The 13,142-nt window shown below is 43.5% G+C and overlaps 1 protein-coding gene across 5 annotated transcripts; it reads left to right on the top strand.

Moving 5' to 3' along the window:
- Positions 1 to 11: 11 nt before the first annotated feature.
- nbr1a (NBR1 autophagy cargo receptor a) lies at positions 12 to 12,226 on the top strand. 5 transcript variants are annotated; one of them, XM_040135692.1, is made up of 22 exons: positions 12 to 121; positions 1,135 to 1,197; positions 1,320 to 1,338; positions 2,248 to 2,270; positions 2,799 to 2,981; positions 3,387 to 3,464; positions 3,556 to 3,779; positions 4,112 to 4,231; positions 4,477 to 4,776; positions 5,118 to 5,277; positions 5,669 to 5,965; positions 6,575 to 6,676; positions 6,881 to 6,956; positions 7,147 to 7,257; positions 7,430 to 7,609; positions 7,761 to 7,931; positions 8,156 to 8,310; positions 9,152 to 9,579; positions 10,082 to 10,167; positions 10,589 to 10,676; positions 10,843 to 10,942; positions 11,757 to 12,226. In XM_040135692.1, exons 5-22 carry the CDS (start codon positions 2,829 to 2,831, stop codon positions 11,943 to 11,945), a joined length of 3,018 nt encoding a protein of 1,005 aa, XP_039991626.1. In that variant the 5' UTR covers positions 12 to 121; positions 1,135 to 1,197; positions 1,320 to 1,338; positions 2,248 to 2,270; positions 2,799 to 2,828; the 3' UTR covers positions 11,946 to 12,226. The 5 variants fall into 5 exon arrangements, with proteins under 5 accessions (XP_039991626.1, XP_039991627.1, XP_039991624.1 ...); XM_040135693.1 differs by lacking the exon at positions 12 to 121 and adding an exon at positions 156 to 266; XM_040135690.1 differs by lacking the exon at positions 12 to 121 and adding an exon at positions 526 to 781 and having other exon boundaries at positions 5,669 to 5,917.
- The last annotated feature ends 916 nt before the right edge of the window (positions 12,227 to 13,142 follow it).

Raw genomic sequence — 13,142 nt, 5'->3', positions numbered from 1 at the left:
CTCACTGCGCGTGCGCGCAAACTGAGACCAAACGGTAGAGGATGCGGGTCGTCGGGTGATGTGGATGGACCGTGAAAACCGCCACCTGCTAGACCTGGTCTACAATAGACCTAGTTTCTAGGTGTGTTATTGTCCGATTTGACAAAAAGGTGTGAAATCACCCTTTTTTTTTTTTTGGCGTGTTTTCACAAATAGAAATAAAGGTTACACAAACCTGAGACCGTGTTTTAAACATGTCAACTACTTTCTAATCAAGTCCAGGATCGGTAAGTGTACGTGTAGGGATTTCAAGCTTGACCTGGTCTTTTGTAGACTTTTTTATTTTTATTTTTATTTTTTTTTATTTTCATGAATCCCAAACGATGACTTTGACTAGAATGTTTCGCAGCAACGGGCGGTGCAGAAGAGGCGGAACCTCGCTGAACGTCCTACGCCGCGACCCAACTTCGCCCCAACTTTACTTGTGGCCCGCCGAATCAGACGCTAGGTGGCGGTAATGCGCCTTTAATCTGGTTTACCGACCGCCGATAAACTCACGCGAGGGAGCAGAGGAAACGTCACCGTATTTTTCTAGACGCAGCTGACGATGTAAACAAGAGAAGACAGTCGAGGGCAACGGGGATCACACGGGCCGGTGTCACCGCAAATGATAGCCACTATCCGCTCCTGAACGGCTGACATGGGGCTCCCCGTTACTATCAAAGTCAATTTCCGGGGGAATGTGAAGAGGTTTCTGGCTCAGGATTTGGACAAGCTGGAGTGGGAATCGGTCGAAGCCTGGGTAAGCTGCTAGCGGAGCGCGTCGGCTAAACGCTGGCGCAGTTTGGCGAGAAGCAGGCCCAGACATGGCCTAGACACGTAAACAATAGACCACCTGAAGGACGGTCGATACTGTTGCGACACAACGTGGACATAAGTTAATTTTTAAGCCGGCCAGCGCGTCTGGAAAATACGCAGGGAAAGGGAAATCTGCTCGGTTTGCTTTACTGCTTTTGTTTATCCATGTGCAGTAGGTGGCTGTGGAGGTATTTCTTTTCCCAACGGGCCATTATTGATGTTTTCATAATACGTGTGAGGCGAAAAAAAAAAGTTCTGGTTTTATAACGTGCTGTCTCATAACATTTTACTTCTCAGATCAAAGCGTCTTTTGGGATCAACCACTTTCAAGTGAAATACTTTGATGAGGACAATGAGGAGGTAAGAGAGTGTACATAACTATGCGCACTGCTGTTGTCTTTTTACATTTATTGCAGAATTATCATGATGTTTTGGCCGGCTGTATGTTCGCGGACTCATTCTGATCTCATTCATTCTTTCAGATTTGTATAAACAGTCAAGGTGAGGTTGTTTTTCTGTGTTTTTTATCACAAGCTGTCTGCCTATAAAGTAGAGCTGAAGTTATCAAAACACTAACTCTGACATTTAATAGAAGGATCATATAAATTAGAGCTGCAACAATTAATCGCTTGGAAGAAAATTAATCAGCAACTATTTTTTTTACAATTGATTCATCGTTTCCATCATTTTAAGAGCAAAAATGAGAAATATTTGCTGATTCCAGCTTCTCAAATGTGAGAATTTGCTGCTTTTCCTTGCTTTATATGACAGGTAACTGAATATCTTTGGGCTTTGGAGAGTTGGTTGGTCAAAACTAAATTTTGAAGATGTCACTTTGGTTTCTGGGAAATTGTTAAGTTTTTTTTTTTTTCCATTATTTTTCCATTTTCTAGACTGAACAATCAGTTAAGCAGAGACATCATCTGCATATTATTCGATAATGAGTTGCAGCCCTAATTTTGATAATCGAATAATCATTTGAGTAATTTTTCGAGCGAAGATGCCAAATGTGATGTCGTTCCAGCTTATGATGTGTGGGGATTTTCTGCTTTTCTCTGTTTTATATCAATTAAATATCTTTGGGTTTTGGTCTGCTGGTTTGGCAAAAAACACATTTGAAGATGTCACTTTGGATTTGTGGAGGATTGTGATAGGCATTTTTCACTGTTTTAAGACATTTTATAGACCAAACAATTAATCGATTAATTGTGAAAAAAATTTCAAGTAATCATTACTTGCATCCCTAATTTTGTTTATGTCTGGGAATATGATACAAACTAAAACACAAATTTGTGAGATAAACGTTTAATATGAGGCTTTAACTGTAATTACAAAATATAAAAACTTGAATTGGTTACTAGGTAATTGTACAAGGAACTTACTGCTGATTTATTTTGTATTTTATTTCAGATGAATACGAAGAAGCCATCAAGGTACTGCGGCAGAGCGGGATTTCTGTAGAAAAGTGAAGACAGGATTGAATTTAACGGCACATAACACAAGCCTTGGCCATTAACAGAGGAATAAGTGCAGAGATCATGCAGAATCTAGAACATTTTAATAGTCAAAATTCAGTCAAAGAAAATACTTCTCCTTACATGACTGTTGCTCTCTATGTACTTGACAAAAGTATGACACGACCTCATGCATCATACAGACATGACTGTGCTTAAGACATAAACACATTACAATTATGCAGTAGTTCTAGTGTAGGAGCATTCACATAGTTACCGCTGTACAGAATACACAGAGGAAGACAAATAGCAAGGATATATAAATGACAAACGTGGCAAACACAACTACAGTGCATTGATATAGTGAATCCTAAACAGCTTATTTTGTCAAAAGTCATGTGATAGCAATATAAGACATTCCTGTATATGTTACACGTGGCATTTGCATTTTGCATATTTTTGTGTCAGTCTCCTGTGGTATGTGATTTCGGCTTATTTTCCGCCCAGAGTGCAGAGAAGCAGGGGAACCAGTTACACATGAACGTGTACAAGATGAAAGGGCAGGCCTGCGGAGGCCCACTGAAGACGGAGGTGAAGGAGCTGAAAGGAGACCTCCGGCCTGCTCCTCCTTATCCCTCCAGGGTCAAGACTGTGGACAAGGGCACACAGGTCACACCGGAGCGAGAAGCTGTAAGGAAGCCAATGGATTCTCCTCCTCTTCCTCCCCTCTCTTCTCCTTATAGATTCTCACATGTGCAGTGTTTTACGGTGTTTTTGGCTTTGACGACCTTCAGTAAACTTTTGTTCTAGAACCACACCTCTAACAAATTTCCATCATTAGTTTTAATGTTAGTTTAATAGCCGTGTATAGTTTCTGAAATAATTTCAATGTAGTTGTTGCCTCAAATCAGTTTATCTTAAGGGAAAATAACGCTTTTTTTATTGCCTATGCATTTAACTGGCAGTGCTGGAAATTTACAGGGTTTGTGGGAGCCACTACTGCTGAACGCATGTAGGGGAATTTGATTTAAATCAAGCTTACATATTTCATATAATCTAACTTAACTGATGAAAGTTTCATGTGTTTGATTATAGGTCACAGCGAAAGACAACAAGGGGAACAAATCGGAAGATGAGCCCCCTCCCATGTGGTTTAGATCATACATGGAGAAGGTAAAGTTTTATTGAACTTTTTTTTTTATAAGTACGAGGCTTGATTGTTTTTTGTTTTATTTTGTGTTTTTGACTTTGGTCTTTTTCATAGTTTAAGGACGAGGTGGTCAAAGAGGTAGTTGAAAGGATGTGCAGTGACTTTTCTGGGCAGTGCTGTACCCACAAATCCTCTGATGGGCCCCATGAGGCCAGTGGGGCTAGTGGTGGACCTATAGGGCCCAGGCCAGGTCCCTCCACCTCAAGTGGGTCCCTCGGCTACACCCCAAACTGCAGCAGCTGCAACAAACTCACCTCTGAGGGGGCCTACAAGTGCAGGTAGGCATGGAAGAGTATAAAAAGTATAATATGCAGTATTTAGAAGAAAATGGTTAACTATGACACTTTTGGAACATTCAATTCCCATATAGAAAAACACATTTCCCAAATTCAGAGAATGTATCATCTGGTGAATCAATACGTGACAGTGGTGATACTTTGAACATGTCACTTTTTACTGTTGTTGATCCTATAGACCATTTCACCTTTATGAGTTTATCCTTTGTCTACGACATGCTTTTTTATGTTTTTCGTTTTTTGCATGTTCTGTGTTCTTTAAGCGGCCTTATGAGAATCGATAATGACGTTTTCTTTGGCTTTTTCCCTGCCAGTGTGTGCCCGTCCTGCATCCTGTGTGAGATGTGCCGACATAGCCATGACCCCAGCCACAACCTCGTAAGAACCAAGACACCTCTCTCCATCCCTGAGCATGGAATGTCTGGAGAGTTAAGGTAAAACCCCAAGACTGAGGATGAATCCTACCTACCTCTTGAAACAGATATTTTTACTTACAACAGTGCTAGCCCCTTTTAATGGAGGAAAATATTAATAGAATTAGATGCAAAGCAGGATTACAAAATGTTTCATCAGACAGATTACTGTAATTCATGAATTGTGAGTGTGAATGCGTTTTGTTCTTGGAAAATAAACATTTGATAGTCAACAAATAGGTGTTCCTGATGACATTTCAAACCAGGTTCCCAAGGCGAGGAGACAGGACAGTGCGCAAGGCCGAGCGACAGCGCCTCAAAGCAGAAAGGAGGCAGCTAAGAGCCGAAGTGAAGGAAATCAAGAAGAAACTGAGACTGGAGAAGAGGGGGCTGCAGTGGAGTGGGCCCTCTACCTCAGGCAGAGCCAATTTGACAAACATGGCCTCCGCATCCACCCAGGTCCCAGCCCTGCCCCCTCCTGCTGCCTCAGAAACAGCCTCAGGTCCAGCCCCAGCCCAAGGTCCCATCCCTGCCCCGGTCCCTGATCCCCAGGCCTCCAGTCCAGAGTAAGCGCCACTTCGGAAGGGCGTCCGACAGTGCTGGGTACCTCGAACCCAGCATGGATGCAAAAAAGTCTTTTTTTTTCCAAGAAAAGAAATCAAAATATGCCATCTTTGTAATCTAGTCTGTATAAGTGTATCGCTGGCTGCTCTGGGGTGGTGGAAAATGTTGGAACTACCTCAATGTGAAAACTGCTGCTGCTGCTTCATAGATTTTCTAAGAAAAAGTGCTTTTGAGCTGCAAAAAAATCTGGGGTCCTGCTTTTTTGATTCGTAGAGAACAAAAGAGATGGGTATTATAAGAAACCAGGGCTATTTTCAACAATGCTCTGTACACTTGAAACTAGGGGTCCCGGGGTCTCGCACACGTCCTTGGTGCCCACAATGGCTGCCTTGTTTCTGGATGAAAATCTGCCTGACGGCACCCGTCTGGAGCCAGGTACCAAGTTCATCAAATACTGGAAGATGAGGAACTCGGGCACTATCAGCTGGACCTCAGAGACTAAGGTACCCCTCCCACCCACCGAGAGGACAGGTTCCACTCTCTCTTTGCCCCCCCGCTTCACTTCCACTTTGAGCCCCCACTCAGCTCATTGCTTCTTCTCATCCACTAACACCAGCTAAGATTTCTTACCCAGCCTAAAGCAACTAATGCTCTTTTTTTGTCTGAGATGTTTATTATTTGAATTAGGTTGAATCTGTGTGGTTTTAAGTTTTTAAGTCTCTGTCATTGTTTGAATATATGTGTGTGTGTGTGTGTATGTGTGTGCGTGTCCCTCACTTGCCTGTGTGCATTTTTTTTCTGTCGTGTGACTTTGGTTGCATGCTCTTGTCTTTGTGCCTTTTTCGCATGCGTATTTCTATTTTGTGTTTTGTGTATGTGTGTGCGTGCACCCAGCTAGTGTTCATGTGGGGAAACCTCGGCCTGGCGTCGGAGAAGAGGAGGGAGGTGCCGGTCCCTTTGCTGCTGCCCGGGCAAGTGGGGGTGGTCAGCGTGGCCTTTGTCGCTCCCGTCATGGAGGGGACGTACACCTCCCACTGGCGGCTGGCGCACTGCGGGTGTCAGTTCGGCCCGCGTGTGTGGTGCAGCATCGTGGTCGACCCCGGCAACAGCCGCAACACACTCGGACATCAGAGCAAAAGACTGGCAAGTCTGCTAACCAGTGACACCCTGTACAGCGACGCCTGTTTACATGTAAATCTAGATTATGTTATTATTTGAGATAAGTAAGGTCCAGTTAAATGAGTGATTAGCTGATCGACAGAAAACTAATCATCAACAATTTTGTATATAATCGATTAATTAACATCAACATCATTTTTTCAAGGGAAAAGACAAAACATTTGCCGTCTCCTGGTCTCAAAATGTGAGGGTTTTCTGTTTCGTTGTAGCTTGAAGATGTCAACTTGGGCTTCAGGAAGTTGTGATGGGCATTTTTGTGCTGTTCTCCAGCATTTTATGGACTAAATGATTAGAGAAAACACTGACAGATTAATCAGTCATGAAAAGAATTGTTAGTTTCAGGCCTAAATATGGCAATATGAACATGGTGGTATAAGGCAGTATACTTAGTGACCTTTTGTGTCCAGTTTCCAGGGTAACAATGGAAAAATGTAATATAAAGAACACAGTGGTTTTTGTGACGAATGTATCTCAAGAGCGTTTGGATAATACAGATTTTCAAACACTGAAACACCAATAATAATAATTTATAGTGGGAACGCTCCTAATCATAATAGAAATGGCCATTGTTGAATGAACGCTGAAGTGGCACTAATGACGCCATTCTTGTTTGTGCTTCAGAAGGAGGAGGCGAGGCCAGTGGAGAAGGAGAAGGAGATGAGGTCTGTAGACCTCAGCTGTGAAGACTATTACTTCCCCTCGGTCAACCTGCTGACTGCACAGGTGAACACTCAAAGCTCTTGTCATTCATCAACCAAAAAGCATGGTTTTAAAGTGGTTTCAGTCAATACTCCCTTTGCACTGCCTGAGCTTCAAGTTGCGCATAGGCTAATTGATCAAACCAAGCCAAATTTCAACTGGGAAAATAGGGTGAAAATGGTGTGAAACGCAGTATTTTACATTCTATCTACATCTGCTCTTTTTCAGGATCTACTGTCATTTGAGTTGCTGGATATAAATATAGCGCAAGAGTTGGAGAAGGTTCCTAATAACACTCCCGTCGGTAAGCAACATATGATGCTCTAAAGGCATGATTAACGTGAGCTGTGAGACAGTTCTGCTGTTTACTGTGTAACATCCTTCCTTCAAGAATTGCCTTCGCCTTTGTAGGAGGAACTGTGGCTACATCTCTCTTTAACATTAACACATAGGTGTAAAAACTGTGTTGTGTTTGTTCTACCTAAATTTTGTAGATTTGACGCCCTGCATATCCCCACTGCCCCATGATGCACCAGTATTGGAGAAGGCCATAACCTCACAAATAAGAGAAGACACAGAGGTCACAGGGGTCAAAAAACTTTTCGGTGAGATGAGTTGAGTAGTAGAAAACCCCAAGAGATGTGTGCGTTTAATAGTAGGAATTGTGATGCAGACGGTTGCTGGATAAGTGGATGCAACTAAAGTAAAAAGTTGTCCTGTCAGCCCAGGCAAAATGTGGCAGCATGTAATAATTAGAGTCTGTTGTATTTTGATCAGGAGTGAAACTGGGACAGCAGAGGGAGCTTTCAGAGCCCGTGACCCAGGAGGAGGAGAGGGAGGAGGAGATCAGTGGAGCCCAGTTCCTCTGTGAGACTGTCATCCGCTCCCTCACCTTGGAGGAAGCCCCCGACCACAGACCCCTGCGCAGAGTTCATCACAGCAGCCACAAACCACAGGGTGAGGAGCCACTGCGCCGTCCTTAATCACGCCGTCTTATTCTATTCCAAGAGCATCTCTCCAACCCGTGTATAGTGTATTTGTTTTGTGTTCAAAGGTTTCTGTACAATGAGGTACTAAGCACTGTTTGTTCTTCTGTAAAATATCTCAGTTGTTTCCCGGGGTACGAGCTTTTGCTTTGAGAGAGCAGTGGAGGCTGAGAAGACGAAGGAGAGGGTAGACGAAGGAAATGAGGAGATCTGTGCCGTCAGACTTGAGAGTTCAGCTCTGCCTCCCAGCACAGGTCTCAACCAGACCACCCAAGAAGAGGAGACAAGGCCAGGTTAGACAATGGCTTCCAGGATTCTAGCGTCATATTTTTCAGTTTTTGTTTTTTTTTGACAGATATTTCAAAAACTTCTTTGCCTTAACTGATCTTAAAACATTTGTGATTACCGTTCAATATCACATCTCTTGTAGTTATTAATTAATGGCGCTTCACCTGCAACATTTTGATGCTCATTTTGGTGCTTGTGTTTTGTTTTTTGTTTTTTTTTACTTTATAAGGTCTTCTCCTGGAACCAGCGAATGAAAACCTGCATATCAGTTCACATCATGATTATGAGGATGAAGAAGTCGTGATTTTGGAAGAAATGCAAAACATCAAGGACACTCAAGAAGAGAAAGAGGAGGGTGGAACCAAGGGAGAAGACTGGGATGAGGTGAGGATTCAATCTTTTTATACTAACACTTGCATTTTGTTTTGATGGACAAAGCAGATCATAAATTATTAAGATTTAGATTTATAGAGGGAGACTGCTAGAGAAGACAAAAACCTAAAACTAAGTTTATTTTATACTCGCTGCATTCATGTTCATTGCCTTCACCTGTCGGTAAAACTAATAATAAAATCCTGAAATTCTTAAGCTTGCAGGAGATTCTTTAATGCACTGGTAACACATTCTGTGAAAACCTTCTGTCTCCAAACTTTCCCTTTTTATGAGTTTTAAGGAAAAAAACAGCCCTTTTCTTAGCTTTGTGACCACGCATTGAGAGAGGTTTTTAGATTGTCTGCTTGTCAGCTTAAGAAAGGTTGTGAATTCTAATGCGAGGCCGGTATTCAAATATTAATCATAATCAAATAATGGAAGGCTGCAAGACATTTTTTAAGGTGGAAATTCTGGAGGAAGGGTTGAGCTTTATTCGCTCAAGCTCAACGTCGTTCAGGGGAAAAGGCAAAATGGAACGCCTGGCATGACTCTTGCTCTACTGATGGAATAATAATAAATGCATCACAGTGCATTTATTAAGACCAAAGGTAGACATGGAGGAAGATTTGGGTTTGCATTAACTGGGGAACAGGGGGCGTTATAAATTAAGGCCTGTCTCTAGTTTAAGCATGGGTCAAATAAAGTTTTTTTTCTATTTTAGAATATGTGGTAGGAGAATTTTCTCATCCCAGTAAAAAAACATATTCAGAAACATATTGTAAGAGGTGCTAGCGTTGTCCTTCTCATGTAATGACGTCCGTAAATGTCACCATCTTCTCCTCCCGTGGCTCAGGTCAGCAGCCAGACCTCCTCAGTCTCCTCATGCGACGACTACATCATCGTCCTCCCAGACTGCTTTGACACCAGCCGTCCCCTGGGGGAGTCCATGTACAGCTCCGCCATGTCTCAGCCTGACACCGCCGCCGTTGCTGCCGCGACCGCAGCCGATCCAGACGTACACCAGGAGAAAGAGGACGACTCCGACTCTGAGTCGGGCAGGGCGGCACCGCTGAGAGAGAGGCAGGAGAGGACGGAGGTGGTCGCCGCTGAGGATTCACCAGTGAACACCCGGCCTCCACCCGTCCCTCCCATCCACAGCAGCGTGAACCAGATGCTGTGCGCTTCCCAAACGCTGGACGCCGTGACGCTCACCCCTGAAGTGGTGCCACCGCCGATTCTGCCTGACTTCCTGCTGTCCCCACCGGCCCTCTACTCACCCAGGTCAGATGGGGGCTCAGTCAAATGATCCTCTGTAGTTCAGAAGTCTGTTAACACACACAAAACGTGCATTTTCATCAAAAAATACTATCTGATTATGAAAGAAATAGAGCAATTTAAACTGAGTTACTGCCAAATTTTATGTTCTCATGCTAAAAAATGTGTTCTGTCTTCAGCTAACATTGTCAGTTACCAATACACATAGTGAAATGTGCCAGAAGCTGGTCGAGCATCCATATGGAAGCCGAGTATTAATGTTAATTAAAGTTTAGCAAGAAACTGTCAAGGTCAGATCAGGCTCCAGTTGCAAGGGGAACAAAAAAGCTTGGAATATGTCTCTGGGAACAGAAGGAAAATCAAATTTTGCTATTTAAAATGGATGCATATTAATTCCTGGTTTCAGGTTTTTAAATAAAGCCCCAAAGTGAGCTCTGTCCATTGTCATTTTTATCCCCCTGCTACAGCCTTATATGGGTTCATTGTAGGTCGTTTACTGTCTTTTCAGGTCTGAGGCACTGTACCTGGCTGAGGACCACAGTCCTCCAGCCTGTGAACCATATGAGCCGTGCCAACCAAGGGTCCACCTAAATGGTGAGTTTTAATACTTGAATCGCTGGATACAAGCACATCACAGTGTCACAGTGCGAACTGGCACGCATGGCACACAAGCCACTACAGCGTCAGCATAACATCTTTACCAGTGTTTTTTATTTTAACTTCCACTCAGTGCCGCTATATTGCAAAACATAAATAAGACATATTCCTGGATTGAAAAGTTTATAGTGTAACTACAGTGCTGCCTCAGATCCTACTGTTTGACTCACACTGTTGGCCTGAATTTGCGGTTTTGTCATTTGAAGAGTTGTTGGCTCGGTTGAGGCCAGAAAGGAAACACATTTTGCCCCTTGGTTTTTATGACAGGAAGCAAGCCAGCCTGCAGGCTCTCAGGATTTGTCGCTTCAGCAGAAGGCTCTAATGTTATGTGTGTTTGCGTGTGTTATTTGTTCTGCAGTGTCATCTGGTCTGTCCAGATCAGCAGGCTCAGCATCCAGTGCCTTTGAGACATACAACCCCAGACCCAGCAACGCGCTGCAGCCAAGGTGCTATATATCAAAAAGTAAAACTTGACGACGCTTCGCTCTTGTGAAGGAAATTGTCATATCTACTGTTTGTGCCTTTTTGTGACAATGAAGAAAACTGGAACACGTTGTTCCTTGTAGTACGGTTACATAACCCAGTGCAACCACATCTCTGTCTTTGTACCAGGGGCCAAGGAGGCATCACAGAGGGACTTGTCAAGGGGGCTCTTTCTGTGGCAGCGTCCGCTTATAAGGCCCTCTTCACTGGACCAAACTGTGCGATACAGGTACATCACACAGCGTTATTATGTCCACACTTTTAAAAAAAAAAGTATAGCCAACGTGCAGAGGAAGACGTCCAGAGTGGGGAAGAGTTGTGACTCAAAGCTTCATTACATGACAGCAAAACATGCCAAAATTGATTGGGTAGAGCTGGTGTGTGAGATGTCACGTTTCCAGTATCTCAGGATCCTGTGGGGGCTTTTTGAGTTAACATAACGGAAGTATTCTCCCCCAAAATAATGATTATAGCTATTTAAAGTAGCTATAATCGATATTTTTATATTGACAATGAATCCGATTTTTCTACGTAATATGAAAGATGTTTGTTGTGGGGACAACAAGAAATATCACCCAACTCTGCAGTTCCCCTCAGCTCTATGGAGTGTTTTGGTGTCTTTCAGCTCATTGTTTTAGTTTTACGGTCCTTCCCACCATGCAGTACAGAGCTTGCCAACAAGCTCCCTTAACACAGTGGTTCATTTTTAAGTATATGATTACAAGTGGTTCAATAAATGTTAAGCTGGAGAAGCTTTGTTAGAGAGGTACATAGCCTTGGGGGCGCATGCCGCCTGACAAGACAAGTTCTGGGTAAACAAAGTCTTTTTACGCTGTAGTTACAAGGAGTGTAATGCAGCAGCAGGGTTGAATTTGAATTAATTCTTGCTATCACACCAACATTCAGTGTCACGTTTAGGCACCTGGGATGGACAGACACGACCACAATAGCGCTCACCTTCTCGTCTCCATTTACCCTCCACTGACCTCAACTCTCCCGCTCAGTGCTCTCCTCCTAACGCGTTTTTCTCGCCCGCCATCCAGCGAGGCATCGACCCAGCCACCAGACAGGACCCTTCCATGATGGCCATGCTGCTGGAGATGGGCTTCAGAGACCAGTGCCTCAACCAGCAGCTGCTGAGGAAGCACGGGTACAGTCTGCTGCACACCGTCAACGAGCTGGTGCAGATGGCCGAGGACAGCCAGAACGAAGCTGTCGACGCTCAGCACTGAGGGAGGGAAAGCTGTGAGAAAGCTACTGTAAGGCTGTAAAAGTGTCGTGGGAGGGACTTTATTTGACTTTTAAACATAATATAAAGAGAATATTTAGATTATGACCCGTGTAATGGCTCACCCTTTCCAGTCTCTGGATTTATTTTGAGTTACTTAAAGGAGAGACAAAGAGAACCTATTTATGATTCATGCAACTGATTGATTTCTCAAAGGGTGGAGAGTTTATTTGGACCAAACAGACAACCATGTCAAATGTTGAAATAGAAAAAGAAATAGGAGCATTTATTTTTGAACACTGTTGATTAGAAAGAAACGAGCATCCATGAACGGCTTCTCCTGCCTTTGCCTTTAATTTAGCTTCAACATTTTGATGAAATTAACCGTATATACACTTGTGAATTATTACGGATAGTGGTTAACCTTTGCCATGCCTTGTTTACCTGGGCCATAGAGCTTTATCGTGTCGGTCGAAAGGAGTGTAGGAGCTGTGGTTCTGAATGGACGAAAACCGTGTAATTCAGCTCTTCATCTTAGTGTTTGTACGGCTGTTGTGGCTGCTTCCTCTGCGCTGAAAAGTAATTGTCTTTCGCCGGGGCTTGTCTAGATTCCTCTCAGAACCAGAGCCGTGAAAGTGAATGTCGCTGAACGTCACGAAAAGGTAGAAATGTTCGGAGACGCCGGCTCTCGTCGAGGACGACGCTACTGGAGCTACACGGATATTCTGGGTGTTAACAGTCAGCAGCGCGGCAGTAGGAAAAACAACCGGATATTTACGACTTTTCTCGGTTTATCGTAGTGAAATCTGCCTAAACAATGCAATCTTTTTCTGTATCAGAGTACTGTTATTTTAGAAGTTGACATGTGGAATGTATACTAATGTCCGAACGGATCACTGTCCGGACTCCCGATGTTTTCTACTGCTTTTTAGGAGACACCTGCATGACAGGTAGAGGCTTTAGAGACGAGTCGTGTTCTTGTGTCTTAGCACAGTCTCAGTGGGGGGGAAAAAAAAGTCCGCTTCGCGTCATCGTTTAAATCCCTTGCCTGCGTTTTCACGCCTCGTCATTCCACCACCAACGGAAAACCTTCATTTAGTACTAATCCAAGCGTAGGTGTCTCTAACAACACATTCCATAATCTCGTAGTGGAACGAAGTATATTTTATTTCATTCAATTGCCTTCGTGAAAGGGGATTCT

The sequence above is a fragment of the Xiphias gladius genome, chromosome 9 (assembly GCF_016859285.1).
Source record: "Xiphias gladius isolate SHS-SW01 ecotype Sanya breed wild chromosome 9, ASM1685928v1, whole genome shotgun sequence".
In the NCBI taxonomy this organism is placed as follows: domain Eukaryota; kingdom Metazoa; phylum Chordata; class Actinopteri; order Istiophoriformes; family Xiphiidae; genus Xiphias; species Xiphias gladius.
The sequence above is the reverse complement of the archived record's forward strand: the minus strand, read 5'-3'. Positions and strand labels throughout refer to the sequence as shown.